This window comes from Peromyscus maniculatus, chromosome 4 (assembly GCF_049852395.1).
Source record: "Peromyscus maniculatus bairdii isolate BWxNUB_F1_BW_parent chromosome 4, HU_Pman_BW_mat_3.1, whole genome shotgun sequence".
NCBI classification, from domain to species: Eukaryota; Metazoa; Chordata; class Mammalia; order Rodentia; family Cricetidae; genus Peromyscus; species Peromyscus maniculatus.
Window position 1 is genome coordinate 137,692,030 of NC_134855.1, and position 14,930 is coordinate 137,706,959.

General features: G+C 53.0%; 1 protein-coding gene across 1 annotated transcript in view; it reads right to left on the reverse strand.

Annotated features, from left to right (window-relative positions):
• Positions 1-14,930, reverse strand: part of Tgm2 (transglutaminase 2) — a 30,423-nt gene that overhangs the window by 9,593 nt on the left and 5,900 nt on the right. Inside the window, exons 3-9 of the mRNA XM_006971062.4 lie at positions 12,676-12,918; positions 8,059-8,177; positions 6,263-6,391; positions 5,210-5,387; positions 2,850-2,985; positions 2,147-2,250; positions 605-847 (exon numbers count right to left, since the gene is read on the reverse strand). Of these exons, the coding sequence (XP_006971124.3) occupies positions 605-847; positions 2,147-2,250; positions 2,850-2,985; positions 5,210-5,387; positions 6,263-6,391; positions 8,059-8,177; positions 12,676-12,918 (1,152 nt within the window). The remainder of the gene's footprint in view (positions 1-604; positions 848-2,146; positions 2,251-2,849; positions 2,986-5,209; positions 5,388-6,262; positions 6,392-8,058; positions 8,178-12,675; positions 12,919-14,930) is intronic.

Consider the following 14,930-nt stretch of genomic DNA (forward strand, 5'->3'; position numbering starts at 1 on the left):
CATACACCACATTCTGTCTCTCTTTCTTTCTCCAAACCAAATTCCTTTTTTTTTTTAAAGATAAAGGACCTCAGGGTTGGAGAGATGGCTCAGTGGTTAAGAGCACTCACTGCTCTTCAAGAGGACCTGGGTTCAATTCCCAGCACCCACATGGCCAGCTCACAACTGTCTGTAACTTCTGTTCCAGGGGAGCTGGGGCCCCCATGCAGACATGCATGTAGGCAAAACAGCAATGCATATGAAATAAAAATAAAAAATCATTTATAAAAAAAGATAAAGGACCTCACTGTGTTAGTCTCGAACTCATTATTCTCCTGTCTTAGCTTCCCAAGCAGTTGAGATTACAGGCATGTACCTCTGTGTCCAGCTCAGACGAAATCTTTTTGTTGAATGATTTTTCTAGACAATTCGCCCCTTACGACTATACTTGGAATGTCTACACCTGTTCTTGAGGAGTTTCTTAAGACAGACTATGACACATGGGTCACTGACACACATAGGCTGCCAAATGTAACACACATGCACACACAAGGCTGACAGGCTGGTAAAGCCAGCTGCTGATCTGCAAGACTAGGTTAAAGGCCCTGCGGATGTGGGCATCTACCTTCTGGGTACTTGTAGGTGTGGGTGATGTCCTCCCGCTCGTCACGGCCCACGCTCTTAGTGCTGATCTTCTGCCCCACGATCAAGGAGTGGTTGATGGATTTGTGCAGAGACCCATCTTCCTGCCGGATCCAGTCCACCACGTCAGCGTTGACCTCGGCGAACACAAAGGGGGCATCGTACTTGGTGCTCAGGTCACCCTCCTTGATGGCCCGCACTGAGACTGGGCCACAGCAGTATGTCCCTGTTTGGGATAAGAGGGAGGGATGGGCATAGCTACACAAAGGGTGACACCAGACCTCTCTCTGATTGTCCTGTGTGGAGCAGAAGCTCTAGGGAACAGACAACTCATTGACCAGGGAAGCCATTCCCAGAAGGCACGTGAGATAAGGATTCAGGATACAGACTCCAGAACTAGATGCTGGCATTCAACATCTGTTAGCTGTGTGACTTTGGGCAAGTCAGCCACTTCTCCAAGCTGCATTTTGCTCTGGAGTTTTATCTGCACCCGCCTAATGATGGTCCATGCACCACAGAGGTCAAGTTCTCTGTATAAGGCTCCACAGTCTTTGATAAGTCAAACAGAAATGTACCCCAGGGCATCTTAAGAACATCAGGAGGCCAGGCCTTGCCTCCGCCACCTGAGCACGTTGAGTGGAAATCAACACCTGTGACAGCTTGGCCTCGGGGATGCGGAACGTGAGATCTGGGTTTACAAAGGTAAAATTGCCCGACACTGTCCACACCTACAGTGTTAGGGGCTGGAGACGGGTGGGGATGTCCTGGCATGTCCTGGGATGGGACATTGTCGTAGCAAATGAAAACTGAAATCACGGGAATGTCACCCTGGGATACGGACAAGGCTACAAAGAGGCGACCTAACTGGCACAAGCTCCATAGCCCCTGCCCAGCTTCCAGCAGAGCCTAAGGGTCCAGTGACTTTAGAAGCAGAAAAATGACATCTTTAACTTACTGAGCGTTGGCAGCTTATCCTCTAATGACAAAATCAAGTGACAAAGCACAGGGGCACTGCCACCAAAAAGAACCAGAGACGTTCCTCATCCCCTTGCAGCTGTCCCAGATAGCAGGAGCCGTCACACACCGGCCCCGGCACTGGAACTTGCTCCGTGTTACTATGCTATAAAGGGGTTTTTCTAGAACTTTCTAGAACTTTGAGGTTCTTTGTATCCCTTGGATTCTGTGTATTTAAAAAAATATTCTGAGGGGATGTCCATGTGCTTTGTCAGACCTTGCCTTGGTGCTGTCTGTCTGTCTCTCTCACACATACAGATATCACATCTGGAATTGCTGAAAGCAACTGACGATGCTATTTCAGGAGAGGGTGAAGATGTTTCCTTTCCTTTGTGCTTGCTTCCAGTTTCCTCCTGGACAAGGAGTGCTCCTCATTTCTAAATGGTAGAGAAGCACACTACGAACCCAGATGAAGTACTGCCACACCATTGCTGCCTCGGGTTGGTCTCTCAGTCCCCCCACACTGCGGCTCCCCCATCCCAGCTCCCTAGGGAACGCTGTCTCTCCTCACCTTCGCTCTTCTCCTGCGGTGTGGGGTCAATGGCCTGCCACCCCTCGTAGCCTGGTTCTAGGTCCGGTCTGGTCATCCAGGACTCCACCCAGCAGTGGAAGTTCCTAGTTGGGGACAGAGGCAGAAGACAGCATTCCTCTCACTTCCTACAGACCCTCACCATGGCCTATGGGAGACCAGAAGCCCTGAACCCACCTCTCTGGGCTCCCCTCGATCTGTCTCAATAGCAAGTTCCTTAGTGGGGACCCCTTGTCCTCTGATCGTCCACAATCTCTGGGGCCCTTTCATCACCTCCAGGTCTCACTGGCTAACCTCTCCTTCCTTGACTCTAGCTCCTTTCCTACCCTTCGTCCCTGCCTGGTCCAGGCCCCTCTCCACCCCCTTGAGGACCCCAGCCGCAGCTCCCTGCTCCAGCCCTGGTCTATGGGGATGGCTCAGTCCTCTCCCACTCTGAAGCTGAGAGTAGTCCTGGAGGCCAGCCAGGATCCCAACTCACATTCCCACCCCCCACCCCCTCCAGTCCTTCCTGCCGTCCCTTCCAGGGCTGCCTATGGTGGGCTTCCTGCCTCTCGGCCTCCACCCAGCTTTCTCCAGCCCAGTCCCCTTGCCCATTCCTGCTCAGCAACTGAAGTCCAGTTCAGCTGCGGCCTGTCCCAGGAGGCTTTGCGGGGTTCCCCTCCCGGCCTCCCCGCAGGCCCCTCACCAGATCATCTCGCTCTTGCCGCTCTCCAGCTCCCCGAACTCGTTACGGAAGTACTCGATGAGCAGGTTGCTGTTCTGGTCGTGGGCTGAGTTGTAGTTGGTCACCACTCGGGTAGGGATGCCAAGGCACCGCAGCACTGGAGGTTGGAAGGTGGGGAGATGAAGAATGGTGCACATTGCTGCTCAGGCCCTGGGCAAAGCTGTCCCGCCCAGCCCAGGCCTCCATAGGCCCATCGGCACCCCAGGGGACGATGGGCCCACTGATCAGGCCGTGAGATTATCCACCAGGTATTCTTGCCCGGCCATGATGCCCACCTGGCTGGTCACCCCATGCCCACTATGTTTCTCTCTTATTGCTCTAAAACACAAGTAAAATCTTCAGTGGCTCCCCACAGCATGGACATCAAAGCCAGATCCCTGCTGTGGCCCTGATTCCTGAACATCTCCTTGCACACTTCACCCCAGCCACACTGACCTCTAGTACCCCTCTAGCCTGAAAGCCCTGGGAGCAAAGGGCAGATGATGAGGGAGGTCAGAACTGGCCAGGAACAGCAGGGGGTGGAGCAAGGTGCTAAGTGCTCTGGGTAGGCTAAGCTCATCTCTGCAGGCTCTATACAAAGGGGAGGGCAATAATCATGAATGCCCCGCCCCACTGTAATTTTTTTTTTTTTTTTTTTTGGAGACAGGGTCTCCTGTAACCTTGGTTGGCCTAGCTATGTAGTCAAGGATGACCTTGAACTCTTGAACTTTGAATTTCCATTCTTTATCCTCCTGCCTCCGTCTCCTGTGTTCTGGGATTGCAGGCATTCGCTATTAACACCCATTTATGTGGTGGTGGGTTTCGAACCAGGGCCTCGGATACGTTAGGTAAGCGTTCTACCAGCTGAGCTACAGCCCCAACTCTTTTTTTTCTTTGTGAGGGCCTTGGCCCACTAGGCAGGCAGAGTAACTCTGAGACACACTCAGCCCTTACTATAAAAGGGAAAGATTCCCGGGCTGGGAACATAAATGTCTAAAAGATAAAGCCAGACAAAAGTTCACAGTGAGCACCAGCCATGAGACTTGTGTTTCACTTTTCGTTTTGATTGACTTTGAATCTTTGAAGGGGGAGGGGGAGAGTGGGCTGTGCCCTTTGCCCTACATTGGCCGGAGAAAGAGCTTCCCAGATGGCCCTGGCTTCTGGCCAGGAGACACAGAGGTGTTTGGAGGGGGAGGGAACGGCAATAACCTGCTACCTCTTGCCTGATTCCTGCAGTCTCAGCTGAAGCTGATGTGAACCCTAGGCCTTGTTCCACATGCAGTGTGACTCGGGGTCACCTGTTTGCTCTCATGGAGTCAGCATCCTTCCTGTCCTCAGGACGTGTCCCGAGGGAACTCATCACCACAGTCTAAGGACTTGGGGCTTCCCCAGAGCCACACATACCTGGTTCAGGGCTAGACTGTGCCCTGAGCTAACTGTGTGACCTTGGGCAAGTCACTTCCTCTCTGAGCTTCCAGTTCCCAGTGGGGAAGAGGAGCTTATAATAGCAGCTTGCTAGGATGTGGTGATTCAGAGAAGGCGTGGGTGTGACGGTCTCTTCTGCCCCATGCCCAGCAGCACCGGGAGGTACTGTGGGACAGCCAGTGTGTCACATGTCCTCCAAGACAAACGTCAGTGTGGTTGGTGCTGCTGAGGGCCGGGCACTGATAAAATACCCAGGGAGCCACCAAGATGACCTGGGACCCTTGATGGCCTGGGACCCCAACCCAAGCCATTCTTGGCTTGAGACTATGCTGAGTGGCACTGTCCCAGGCCTTGGGACTCCCTGTGATCAGTTTATCACTGTTGCCTCTATTTCTCAAGTGGGGAAACTGAGGCTTGGGGACACTGATTCTCTGGCCCAAGTCCATCTAGAGACTGGAAAGTTAGGCTAAGCATTACCCCCTGGGTCTCTGAGCTGTGGACTTGACTGAGGGTTTCTATGTCTCTTAACATACTAGCCTGGAAGGTGGCCACGGCCAGAGACAAAGGCAGCTAGGTGGGAGGCTGGGGTATGGGATCTCCAGGAGACTTCAGGAGGACCCTTGGAGGGGAGGTGTCTTAGGCCCTAGAGAAAAGGGTCAGGGTATGGAATCCATGGGAAGAGGAGAGGCAGGAAAGGGATGGCGAGATGCCATATTCTCCAGGCAACACAGTGTCTTCTTATATTTTTGGTTGTGAGACTAGCCTTCCATGGCTCAGCTGTTGCATGGTTATGGATGGTAACTCAGCCCTCCACACGGTATCTTAACAGCAGAAACAGTACTGAAATCAGGTCTCCCTGAGTCCCCACAGGCTACTGGAGGCTGAGACTGGTCCCGGGCTACCCAGGCGCAGCTTACCTGTGCAGGCCACAGCGGCAAACACCCAGCACTGCCCGTACTTCACTTGCTGGCAGCCATGTTCCTTCCAGCGCCGCAGGATGTCCACGCTGCCAATCCAGGCCATGGGGCTGACACCATCCCCATAATTGTTGTCCCATCGGCCCAGAAGTACACCCTGATCATCGTTGCAGTTGACCTGCAATCAACAGAGCATCATGGGAGGCAAAGCCTGGGCCCAGGTGGAGGGTAGGTCGGGAGGGAGTAGGCACACAGCAAGGGATCAGAGTCCGGCCACCCTAGGATGGAGGATTGCAGATGCAGTGTGGCCACAGGGCAACAGACGGGGTGACAGGGGGAGCTGGGGGTGCAGCCAAGGGCTCAGGAAACAGAGAGGAGGCCTAGCAAAGCCATGGCCAGGAACTTGATTCAGAGCCTGAACCCGCCCTGTGAATCCAGAGTCGCTCGCAAGTGGCATGTTGTGTTTCCCAAACACCCACACTGACCCCGCATAACTCTCAAACATCCACTGTTTGCAGAATAGAATCCAACCCATAAGGCCTTGGGCGCTCTGGCCCTATCTACCAGCTCTTTCCGAACCCACCCACTCCCCCTGCTCACTCGACTCCAGCCTCTCCGCAGGCCGTCGTCACAGGCTCTGTATCTTTTCCTCCCAGTCAGCTCTGGGGACCACGGCTGAGGGAGGCCCCCCAGCCCCTCCCTGTGGTGGGACCCTGTGCTCAGCTGCTCACACACCCTGTACCCCCCCCCCAGCACGTGCATCTTGATGTATGCCTGTGCACTCACTCCTCATGTCTCCATTAGTGTCTGTCTCCTCTCACCCACCCAATAGAGTATTATGGGATTTGGGACCACACACAGTTTAGACCCAGCTCTACCCTAATGCCCCGGACATTAGTGGCTGTTGGTCAATATTTGCTGGGTGAATGGCTGAATGAATTGCATTGGGAACCTTGTTTGTGTAAAGTTTTCTAAATTTCTTTTGCTGAGACTTCTCTCTGCCCCAAGTCCTCATCTTCTCCAACACAGAGCACCCCCCGCCCCCCAACTCACCATGCCGCTCACCACTCGGCCCACATAGATAGGACTGCTGCGGCGTGAGCAGTCCCGGGCACGGTCCTTCAGGAACTTGGGGTTCACATCCAAGAGCATCAGACAGGTGTCCAGGATCCCATCTTCAAACTGTGTCCAAGCAAACAATCGAACAGGAAGCTAGGATGCCAGCCTCTCCAGGAAGCTATCCTACACCCCCACAACTGCGGAAGCCACCCTCCATCTCGCTAGCAGATGGGAGTCTAGCTGGTTCTAGGCATCCCCAGAATGCCAACTGTTGAAGACCAAGGAGGGAACGGTGTGACATCTGGGGGACACAGGTCTGAAGGGGGGTCAGCCCTCAAGGATTCCCCTTCCCGCCTTCGCTCCTTCATCTTGTGCTGTTCTGGATCAAGTCTTGTTCCATGACACAGAACAGCACTCTGGGGCTTGCTGTGGCTCTGCTGCCATCAGCCTGATGCTCAGAGGGACCGACAACCAGGACTTTCCCCATCTCACCTCTTGTGGGTTCCTTTACCCACAACGTCCTTCTCAGACAGGACATAAGTCTTCCCACCTCTGAGTTCTCCCTGTGGAGCTAGCCTCTTGTGTGGCAAACTCTTACGTGCTCTTCAAAGCCCTGCTCAAATGCTTCCTACTTCTAGAAGCCCTCCCAGACCACCATGGACAATGAGGCTTCCTCCCTGTTAAGTTTCTGCAAAGAAGAACCTTGAAGAGCAGGGACGTGACCCTGTTTCTCAGAAGAGAATGCAAAGCCCTGGGAGCCCAGACTGATTTGTGGGTGAGGTTTATGCGTCATGGAGATGCGGCTTACTTACTCCCACAGCCAGGCTGCCTGTGCTGGGTAGGGATCTTTGTTGCTATGATCCCTTGGGAGGAAGCTGTGGTCAGCGTGACCCTGAGGCATATGGGAGGACTTCCCTCCCTCCACCCAAGGAGGGTCTGAACATCAGACTCTGATCCAGAGGCTATAAGATGAGCTCCACCCTTGGAGACCCCCAGTGCACCAGCAGCCGGGTGCCACGGTTCTGCTTTCTAAGTTTTCTTGACAGAATCAAGGGGTTTTCTGGGAGGCTGGGTAATGAAGGAAATGAGACCTGGGGTTTGCAGAACCAGCCCTGGCTGGGAACCGGAAACAACCGGACAGATAGCAGCCAGTTGTCTGAATCCGGCCTCCACAGCCTTGCCGTGACTGGTCTCGATTTGTAAGGAGCCGTGACCTGATAATGGTTATTACTTTCAGCCACTTGTGCAGTAGGCTTGTTTGTTACTGAGCAGTGACTGACACAAACACATGTCCTCTGGACAGCAATGTCAGCATCCCTGGGAATGCCTTGAGAAGATACACTCCAGCCCTACCCAGATCTGCCTATCAAAAGCTAGGGGTATGGCTTGGCCACTTGCACTTTTAGGTATCTCTGAGAGACTCTCATTAGGAATTATTGTCCCAACGAGGTCCTCGCCCACTTCCTGACACAGCTGAGCACACACTGAATATCTGATGAGTATCATCCTGTGTCAAGGGGCTTTCACTGCCCCCTCTTCTGAGAACCCCAGCTGGCTTCACTGCTCCAGAGACTCTCTTAATCCTTTCCTCATCCTGAGCCCAGGGGTGCTGACTCTGCTGTGTGACCTTAGGCAAGCCTTAGACCTCTCTGGGCCTGCAGCTACATGGGCACCCTGCATTTCCAACAGGATTGAATGGGTGACTCTGTAATCCCCTCCCATCTTGAAATCTCAGGCTCCCCAGACACAGGCTGGCCTGTGGTCACTGTGAGGGACAGCCACTGTCCTACCTGTCCAAAGTTCCAAGGCACACTCTTGATGAACTTGGCGGAGCCCTGGTAGATGAAGCCCTGCTGGGTAAGGACGTATTCCCGTCGCTCCTCCTCTGAGTCTAGGTACACATCGTCCGCTGTGGACAGAAACAGGGGGTCTCAGCTTGAGCTGGCAAGTCAGGAGCCCTGTAACAGCGCAGCTGGGAGCTAACTTCCTAGTCTAAGCCTCTCTCAATTAGAAAAACTAATCATTTGGAGATGAGGCTGCCATACATCCACTTCCCAGCATGCCCAGAGCCGCAATGAAAGCAGAACACACATGATTCCATTTACTCTCCCTATGTTAAAGACAGAAAGGAAAACCGAGGCTTAGAAATGCTTCACAGTTGAGAGAGCTAACATCCAAATAAGTGATGGGGAGGCTGGACTAGGAAGTCCTTGGTCCTGATGCTCTTGTTGTTGTTGTTTGGTTTTCCAGACAGGGTTTCTCTGTGTAGCTATGGCTATCCTGGAAGTCGCTCTGTAGACCAGGCTGGCCTTGAACTCACATCCGCCTGCCTCTGCCTCCCGAGTGCTGGGATTAAAGGTGTGCGCCACCACCGCCCTGCTCTGATGCTCATTTTCAATGTGACCTGGGCCTCTGCGCCCACCTCAGCACCTCCTGGTGTTGCCTAAAAGTGAAAAGTGTGGCAGATGTGGGGTGCTGGGAACCGAATCCCAAGCCAGCCTAGGAAGGTGCAGGACTCCCTGGGGAGAAGGTACCAGAGCCAGAAAGACACCAAGAGAGAGCCACCACAGTCTCAGGGAAGCAGAGCTTGGCCAGCTTTGGGGTCAGGGATGCTCCCTGAGACATGCTTGAGGAGGCTGGAAGATGCCAGCATCAGCCGAGGACATGTGTCAAAGCTTGGCCCAGGGAAGGTTTGGGTTACAGGGTTCCCTGTGACTATCGAAGAGGAAACAGGGCCAACGAGCCTGAGACTTAGTGACCAGGCTGGCTTCATAGACAGGGAAACTGAGGCTAGGAGGAGAAACCCAGGGCCTCCAGCCTGGGTGTCTATTCTCTATGAATTCCTCCTCTCCACCACAAAGAAAATTCAATTTTTCTTGATGTCTTAATATCACACAATGAAACAATTTACTTAAAACAACAACAACAAGCTGGACAGTGGTGGAGCACGCCTTTAATCGCAGCAATTGGGAGGCAAAGCCAGGTGGATCTCTGTGAGTTTGAGGCCAGCCTGCTCTACAGAGTGAGATCCAGGACAGGCACCAAAACTACACAGAAAAACCTTGTCTCAAAAAACCAAACCAAGCCGGGCGGTGGTGGTGCACGCCTTTAATCCCAGCACTCGAGAGGCAGAGCCAGGCGGATCTCTGTGAGTTCGAGGCCAGCCTGGGCTACCAAGTGAGTTCCAGGAAAGGCGCAAAGCTACACAGAGAAACCCTGTCTCGAAAAACCAAAAAAAAAAAAAAAAAAAAAAAAAAAAAAAAAAAAAACCAAACAAACAAAAATCAACAACAACAACAATAACCATTTTTAAAGGCAGGGTCCCAGGCTGACTTCAGACTCCCTATGTAGCTAAAGGTGACCGTGTATTTCTGACCCTCCTGTCTCTATCTCTTGAGTGCCGGGATCACAAGTGTGTGTTACCTTGCCTAGTTTTTGTGGTGTGAAGTATTAAACCTAGGGCTTCATGTATGTTAGGCTAATACCTTACCAGCTGAGGTGCAAACCCAGCACCCCCACCCCGCTTTAAAGAAATTAAAATATCTCCATGGTGTCTAAAAGAATGGTAAACTCCTGGCCCTGCTGAACCTGCCAGAGAAAGGGCCCCAGGGGCTACATTGAGGCAAGGGTAGACCCCCAGAGAGGCCTGCGGAGTGCCCAGCACCCCTGTATCCCAGGGAGGAAGGTGCGTGTGATGGGCACCCTGGGCACACTGCTCTCTGGCTCCGGAGCTGGGGCAGGGGGATTAGCTTTACACGACTGAGCTCTGGCAGAGGGAAGGAAGAGAGTAAAAGAGAAAGGAAAATTCAGGGTTGCCACATGGAGTGTGGTTAGCACATTAGGATCATGGCTCTGATTTCCGGTAAAGTTGAATGCACCGGGGACATGAAGCCATACGCATGCTGGCATTATCCTGCGGCCTTAGATACAGGCCGGGGGCATCCATTTCCAGGCAGAACCAGCCCTTTCCCATCCATCCTCGAAATCCTTCCCCCCATAGCTGTCCCCACCCAAGCCCAACTTCCTGCCTCTGCCAAGCCCTGCTATGTGGGTCACCTTAGTCACTCATTGTCCTGCTTGGTGGGGACCCACTCCAACCCTCAGGGCAGGGCGAGGTGGAGCCAGAGGAAGGGGGACATCCCCAGGAGCTGCCCTCTCCCTACCCTGAGCTCTAAAACCCTGTGGGCTGGCAAGGGTTCTTCCTCCACCCAAACAAACTGTAGTTTGTCTCAGCAAAGTGACCTCTGCTCCAAAAAAATCACTGCATTGTGTGCTCTGCGAGACACCCCACAGGCTGGGGATGACCTCAGGGCCATTAACAGGGCACTGGGCAGATGCAGTTCCTGTTGGCAAGGTCCAAGGCATTGGACTCTTGGAAAGACTGGGCAGCTGTGTTCAGAGTACTGAGTACAGATCTGAAGACAACTGCAGGAGAAACCAGATTTTAGCCGATTGGACCCTGGTCTTCAAGCGTGCTAAGCAGCACGCAACCACTGAGCTACGTCCCCAGCCTCCTCTTTCCATTTTGAGACAGGGTCTTATCAAGTTGCCCAGTCTGGCCTTGAACTCACAATCCTCCTGCCTCAGCCTTCAAGTATGAGAATTATAGGCCTGCAACACCAGGCCTGTTTGATAGAGGCCATCTTGGAAATAGCAATCTCTCCAGGTGCATATGGACAGAGCTAAAATTAACCTAAGTCAGCAGACAACAGAGTCCCCAGGGTAGTGTCCAGTTAGTGTGTGTGTGTGTGTGTGTGTGTGTGTGTGTGTGTGTGTGTGTGTGAGAGAGAGAGAGAGAGAGAGAGAGAGAGAGAGAGAAAGAGAGAACATGTGTGCATGTTGAATGTGTGTGTGTGAGTGTGTATGTGTGAGTGTGTGTGTGTGTGAGTGTGTGTGTGTATGTGTGTGTGTGTATATGGGTGTTTTGATGCTATATATGTGTGTGCACCACCAAGGAAGTCAGAAGAGAGAATCAGATCTCCTGGAACCGGAGTTACAGATGGTTGTTATCCACTGTGTGGGTGCTGGGACCCGATCCTTTGGACAAGTAGCCAGTGTTTTTAACCACTTAGTCATCTCTCCAGCCCCCCAAAATGGGGGGGGCGGGTATTTTTAACTGGGTGTGGAAGCAGGAGGATCATAAGTTCAAGGTCATCCTCAGCTACACAGTGAGGTGGAGGCTAAACTGAATTGCATGAGACCTTGTCTCAAAATAATAAATAAATAAATACATAAATAAATACATAAATAAAATAGAAAATAGAAAATAAAAAGGTTGTTCCGGCCTCTGTTAGAATTAGAAAAGCCAAAGTAGACACAACAGAAGAATTTTAAAAGCCTCCCTATCAAGTATGTCATAAAACTTCCCAAAATAGAGAAGAAAAGAAAACAAGTAACGGTCCAGAGAAAGGGGTCGCCTAATAGCAGAGAGGTCAGGCACGGGGGCTAGCCTGGAAGGCCACTGAATTCCCAGGCTGGACGGCCTCACTGTGTCAGAGCAAGAAGGAAACAAGTGAGGTGGGGAAACTGAGGCTGGGGAGGTGCACCCCAGCCTGGCCTCCTCCTGATACTCAGGCTGACCTGGGCTTTTCCCAGCTCTCCTCTCTCACTTCCTCCTTTGCCACGGTCCCCTAGCTGACAGAAGGCGCTTCCAGGAGCCACTTCATTTCTCTGAGTATCAGTTTCCTGTCTGAGCAGCGAGGACACTGGCGTCTCCCCCAGCAGCTGTGAGAGGAGGTAGTTACAGCCAGACTCGAACCCTGCTGTGCCTCGCTCATCCTCATGCCAACCTGGATGAGTTTAAACCAGGGCCTCGTGAACACCGGCCATAAGCTGGGGACCTCTCCCCTAATGGGGACTCGTGGACCACACACCACCTTGTGTCCCCAAGGTTCTTACATTGTGATTTAATCCCAAGGTGATGATGTTAGGAGGAGGGCCTGATGGATAGACTCTTGTCTCTAACAGAGGACTGGGTTACTTACCTCGAGGTTGGGGTGACTATGGAAGAGTTTAGCCCTCTCTCCCTCTCTCACCACGTGATGCTTTTCATCATATTGAGTAACAATAAGAAGGCCCTCATTGGATGTGACCCACAGTCTTGATCTTGTGCCTCTCAATCCCCAGAATTGTCAGCCATGTTTATAACCAACCAGTCTATGGGATTCTGTGATGGCAGCCAAATGGACTCAGACACCTGGTTCCTAGTGCTGTAGGAACTCACAGGCTCCAGACCTGGATTGAATCCTTTGGTACCAAATGAGTCACCTCTCCTGTCTATAAACTGAAATGCCAAAAGAATTCTTATTTTGAGGCTGGATTTTTGTGTGGAGCTGGCCCATGGCTCCACACACTTCCTCTGTTGGTTCCTGCCACGCCCCAGCCCCCGTAGATGGCAAATGGCTCACCTGGGCACCAGGCATTGAAGAGCAGGGTGAAGTGGCCCAGCACGAAGCTGGAGCCTTGGTAGCCAGTAGAAGCCTCCAGGCTGAGGCGGTACTGGCCGATGGGAGCATTGGCTGGGGTGCAGAGCTGCAGCGCGAGGACACTGTCCTGCTGGTCCAGCACTGAGGCTGTCCAGGATCCCTCCTCTACGTCATCGGACAGTGGGAAGCGGACCTTGGTCCCTGTTTCTTCACTGGGAACTGGGCCTGCAGAGGGGAGATGGAAGAGCTGTGAATGAAGGGCGGGCTGGGAGGACACAGTCCAGGCTCCCAGGCCTGGGGTCAAGACCTAGTTCCACCTCTGGCCACTGGAGGAACTCTGCCAAGAGGCTCCACACCCCCCTAAACCTGTTTTCTCATTGGTGGAGTAGGTATTGCAAGCCCACCTGGAAAGTCATAGAGAGGCTCACAGTGAGTTTACAATCAGAGAGTTCCAAGAAAGAGGACAGGACAGCCTGGGGTTGTTGCGGCCGTCCACCTCGGATCCGAGGTGATGTCAGACGGGCTCAGCTTGCTTGTCCATGCCACCAGCAGGAACGAAGGCAGACATTGCCAAGGACCCACACAGTTCTGAGCCCCTTTCCTGTACACCACTGTTCCTCTTGCAGGATAGCTGCACACTCCTGAGACAGAACCTGAACATCTGAGATCATGGCTACAGGCTGGGGGGTGGGGCATTGGCCTACCGGGGACTCTCTGGTTATGGGTTCAAATCCCATGGGCAGCACGAGGGCCACCACTTCCCTACAGCCCTGTGCACATGGCTATGGCTTCATTTCCAAAGATTCTGCTTCCGGGTGAGTTACAAAGGTCCTGTGTCCTGGTCTGCACAGACCTCTTCCAGGTAAGGGGTGGCCTGGCCCACGCAGGCAGGCCTGAGTCACAGGAGGGCAGGGCTGGTCACTTTGGCCTTGGGTAGAGAGTGGAGAAACAGAGGAGCTTTCTGGCTAGCTGGGAGGCAGCCTGGAGGTTTATTTTTACTTCTCCACGCCCTCCCTGTGGCTCTGCCATCCGCTGCTGACAATATTGGGGCCTACTCACCGAGGGGCTCCCTCCCAGCCTCCACCTCTCCTCCCCGCCTGCCAACACCACTGCACCCAGGCCCAAATATAACCGTGAGCTAATAGGCATGACACAGGCCTCAAGAGGCTGTCTGGGTGCCAGGGGTTGAGGTGGAGGCTTTCAAACCCTCCCTGACTTCCAGAGCTGACATTTGGAGAGGAGCCAGCTAGCCCTGAGACTCAAGAGAGCTACCTTGAGTTCAGTTCCCACCTCTACCCCAATCCAGCACTGTGCAATCTAAGGCAAGAACCCAGGCTTCTCGGACCCATAGTATCTTCATCGAAGAAACAAGTGTGGGTCACATGCCCCAGAAAGTCCAGTCTCAAGTTTGAAACTGGCTTACAACCTTGTAGCAAGGGACTTTGTTTCTCCAAGCCAGAGTTCCCGTCTGTGAAATGGGGCCTTTCTCTATCTATGAAATGAAGTCATTCCTTCCAAGGTTGCCAAGAAGTTTCCAGAAGGCAAGCCTGGCACACAGTAAGTGCTCAGTAAATAGTTACTATGGCCTATTATTCTCACCACTGCGTCCTGGAACAGTTGGAGGGTTGGGGGGGGGCATGGAAAGCATTCAGAGCAGGGACAGTCCTCAGACATGCTCCCTCCAAAGACCTTGAGATATCTGAGTTGTCAGGCCAGACAGCGGGGCTCTGAGGGCTCTGACACAGGGCACTTTGAGCACAACGCAATCACTCCACAAATGTGGAAACTGAGGCAAAGGGAGGACGGCTGGTTAGGAGTGGGCAGGGTGGCTCAGTCCTAATTATGCTTGCAGCCCGGCACAACCTGACCATCGCCCTTCCCTTCTCAGAAATGTCCCTGTTTGGATGATCAATGATCTGGTCACTCTGGTAACCTGCCTGGGCCAGGTCCCACTGCCACTGTCTCTGTTGACATACCCTCCCTAGGGCAGGGCAGGAAGTACACATCCCACCTCTCTATCTGGGAACAGTCACGCATGTACTTGCATGTGTACACACACACACACACACACACACACACACACACACACACACACACACACGCACTCACATACACACACACCCCTTTCTTCCAAGAGGACTTGCTGGGGGACAGGCCAGGACACACTGTCCCCTGGTCCCACCACTGCTTCCATAGCTGGCTTTGCCAAGTTCCTGGCTTGCAAAGGTAGTCTTGGT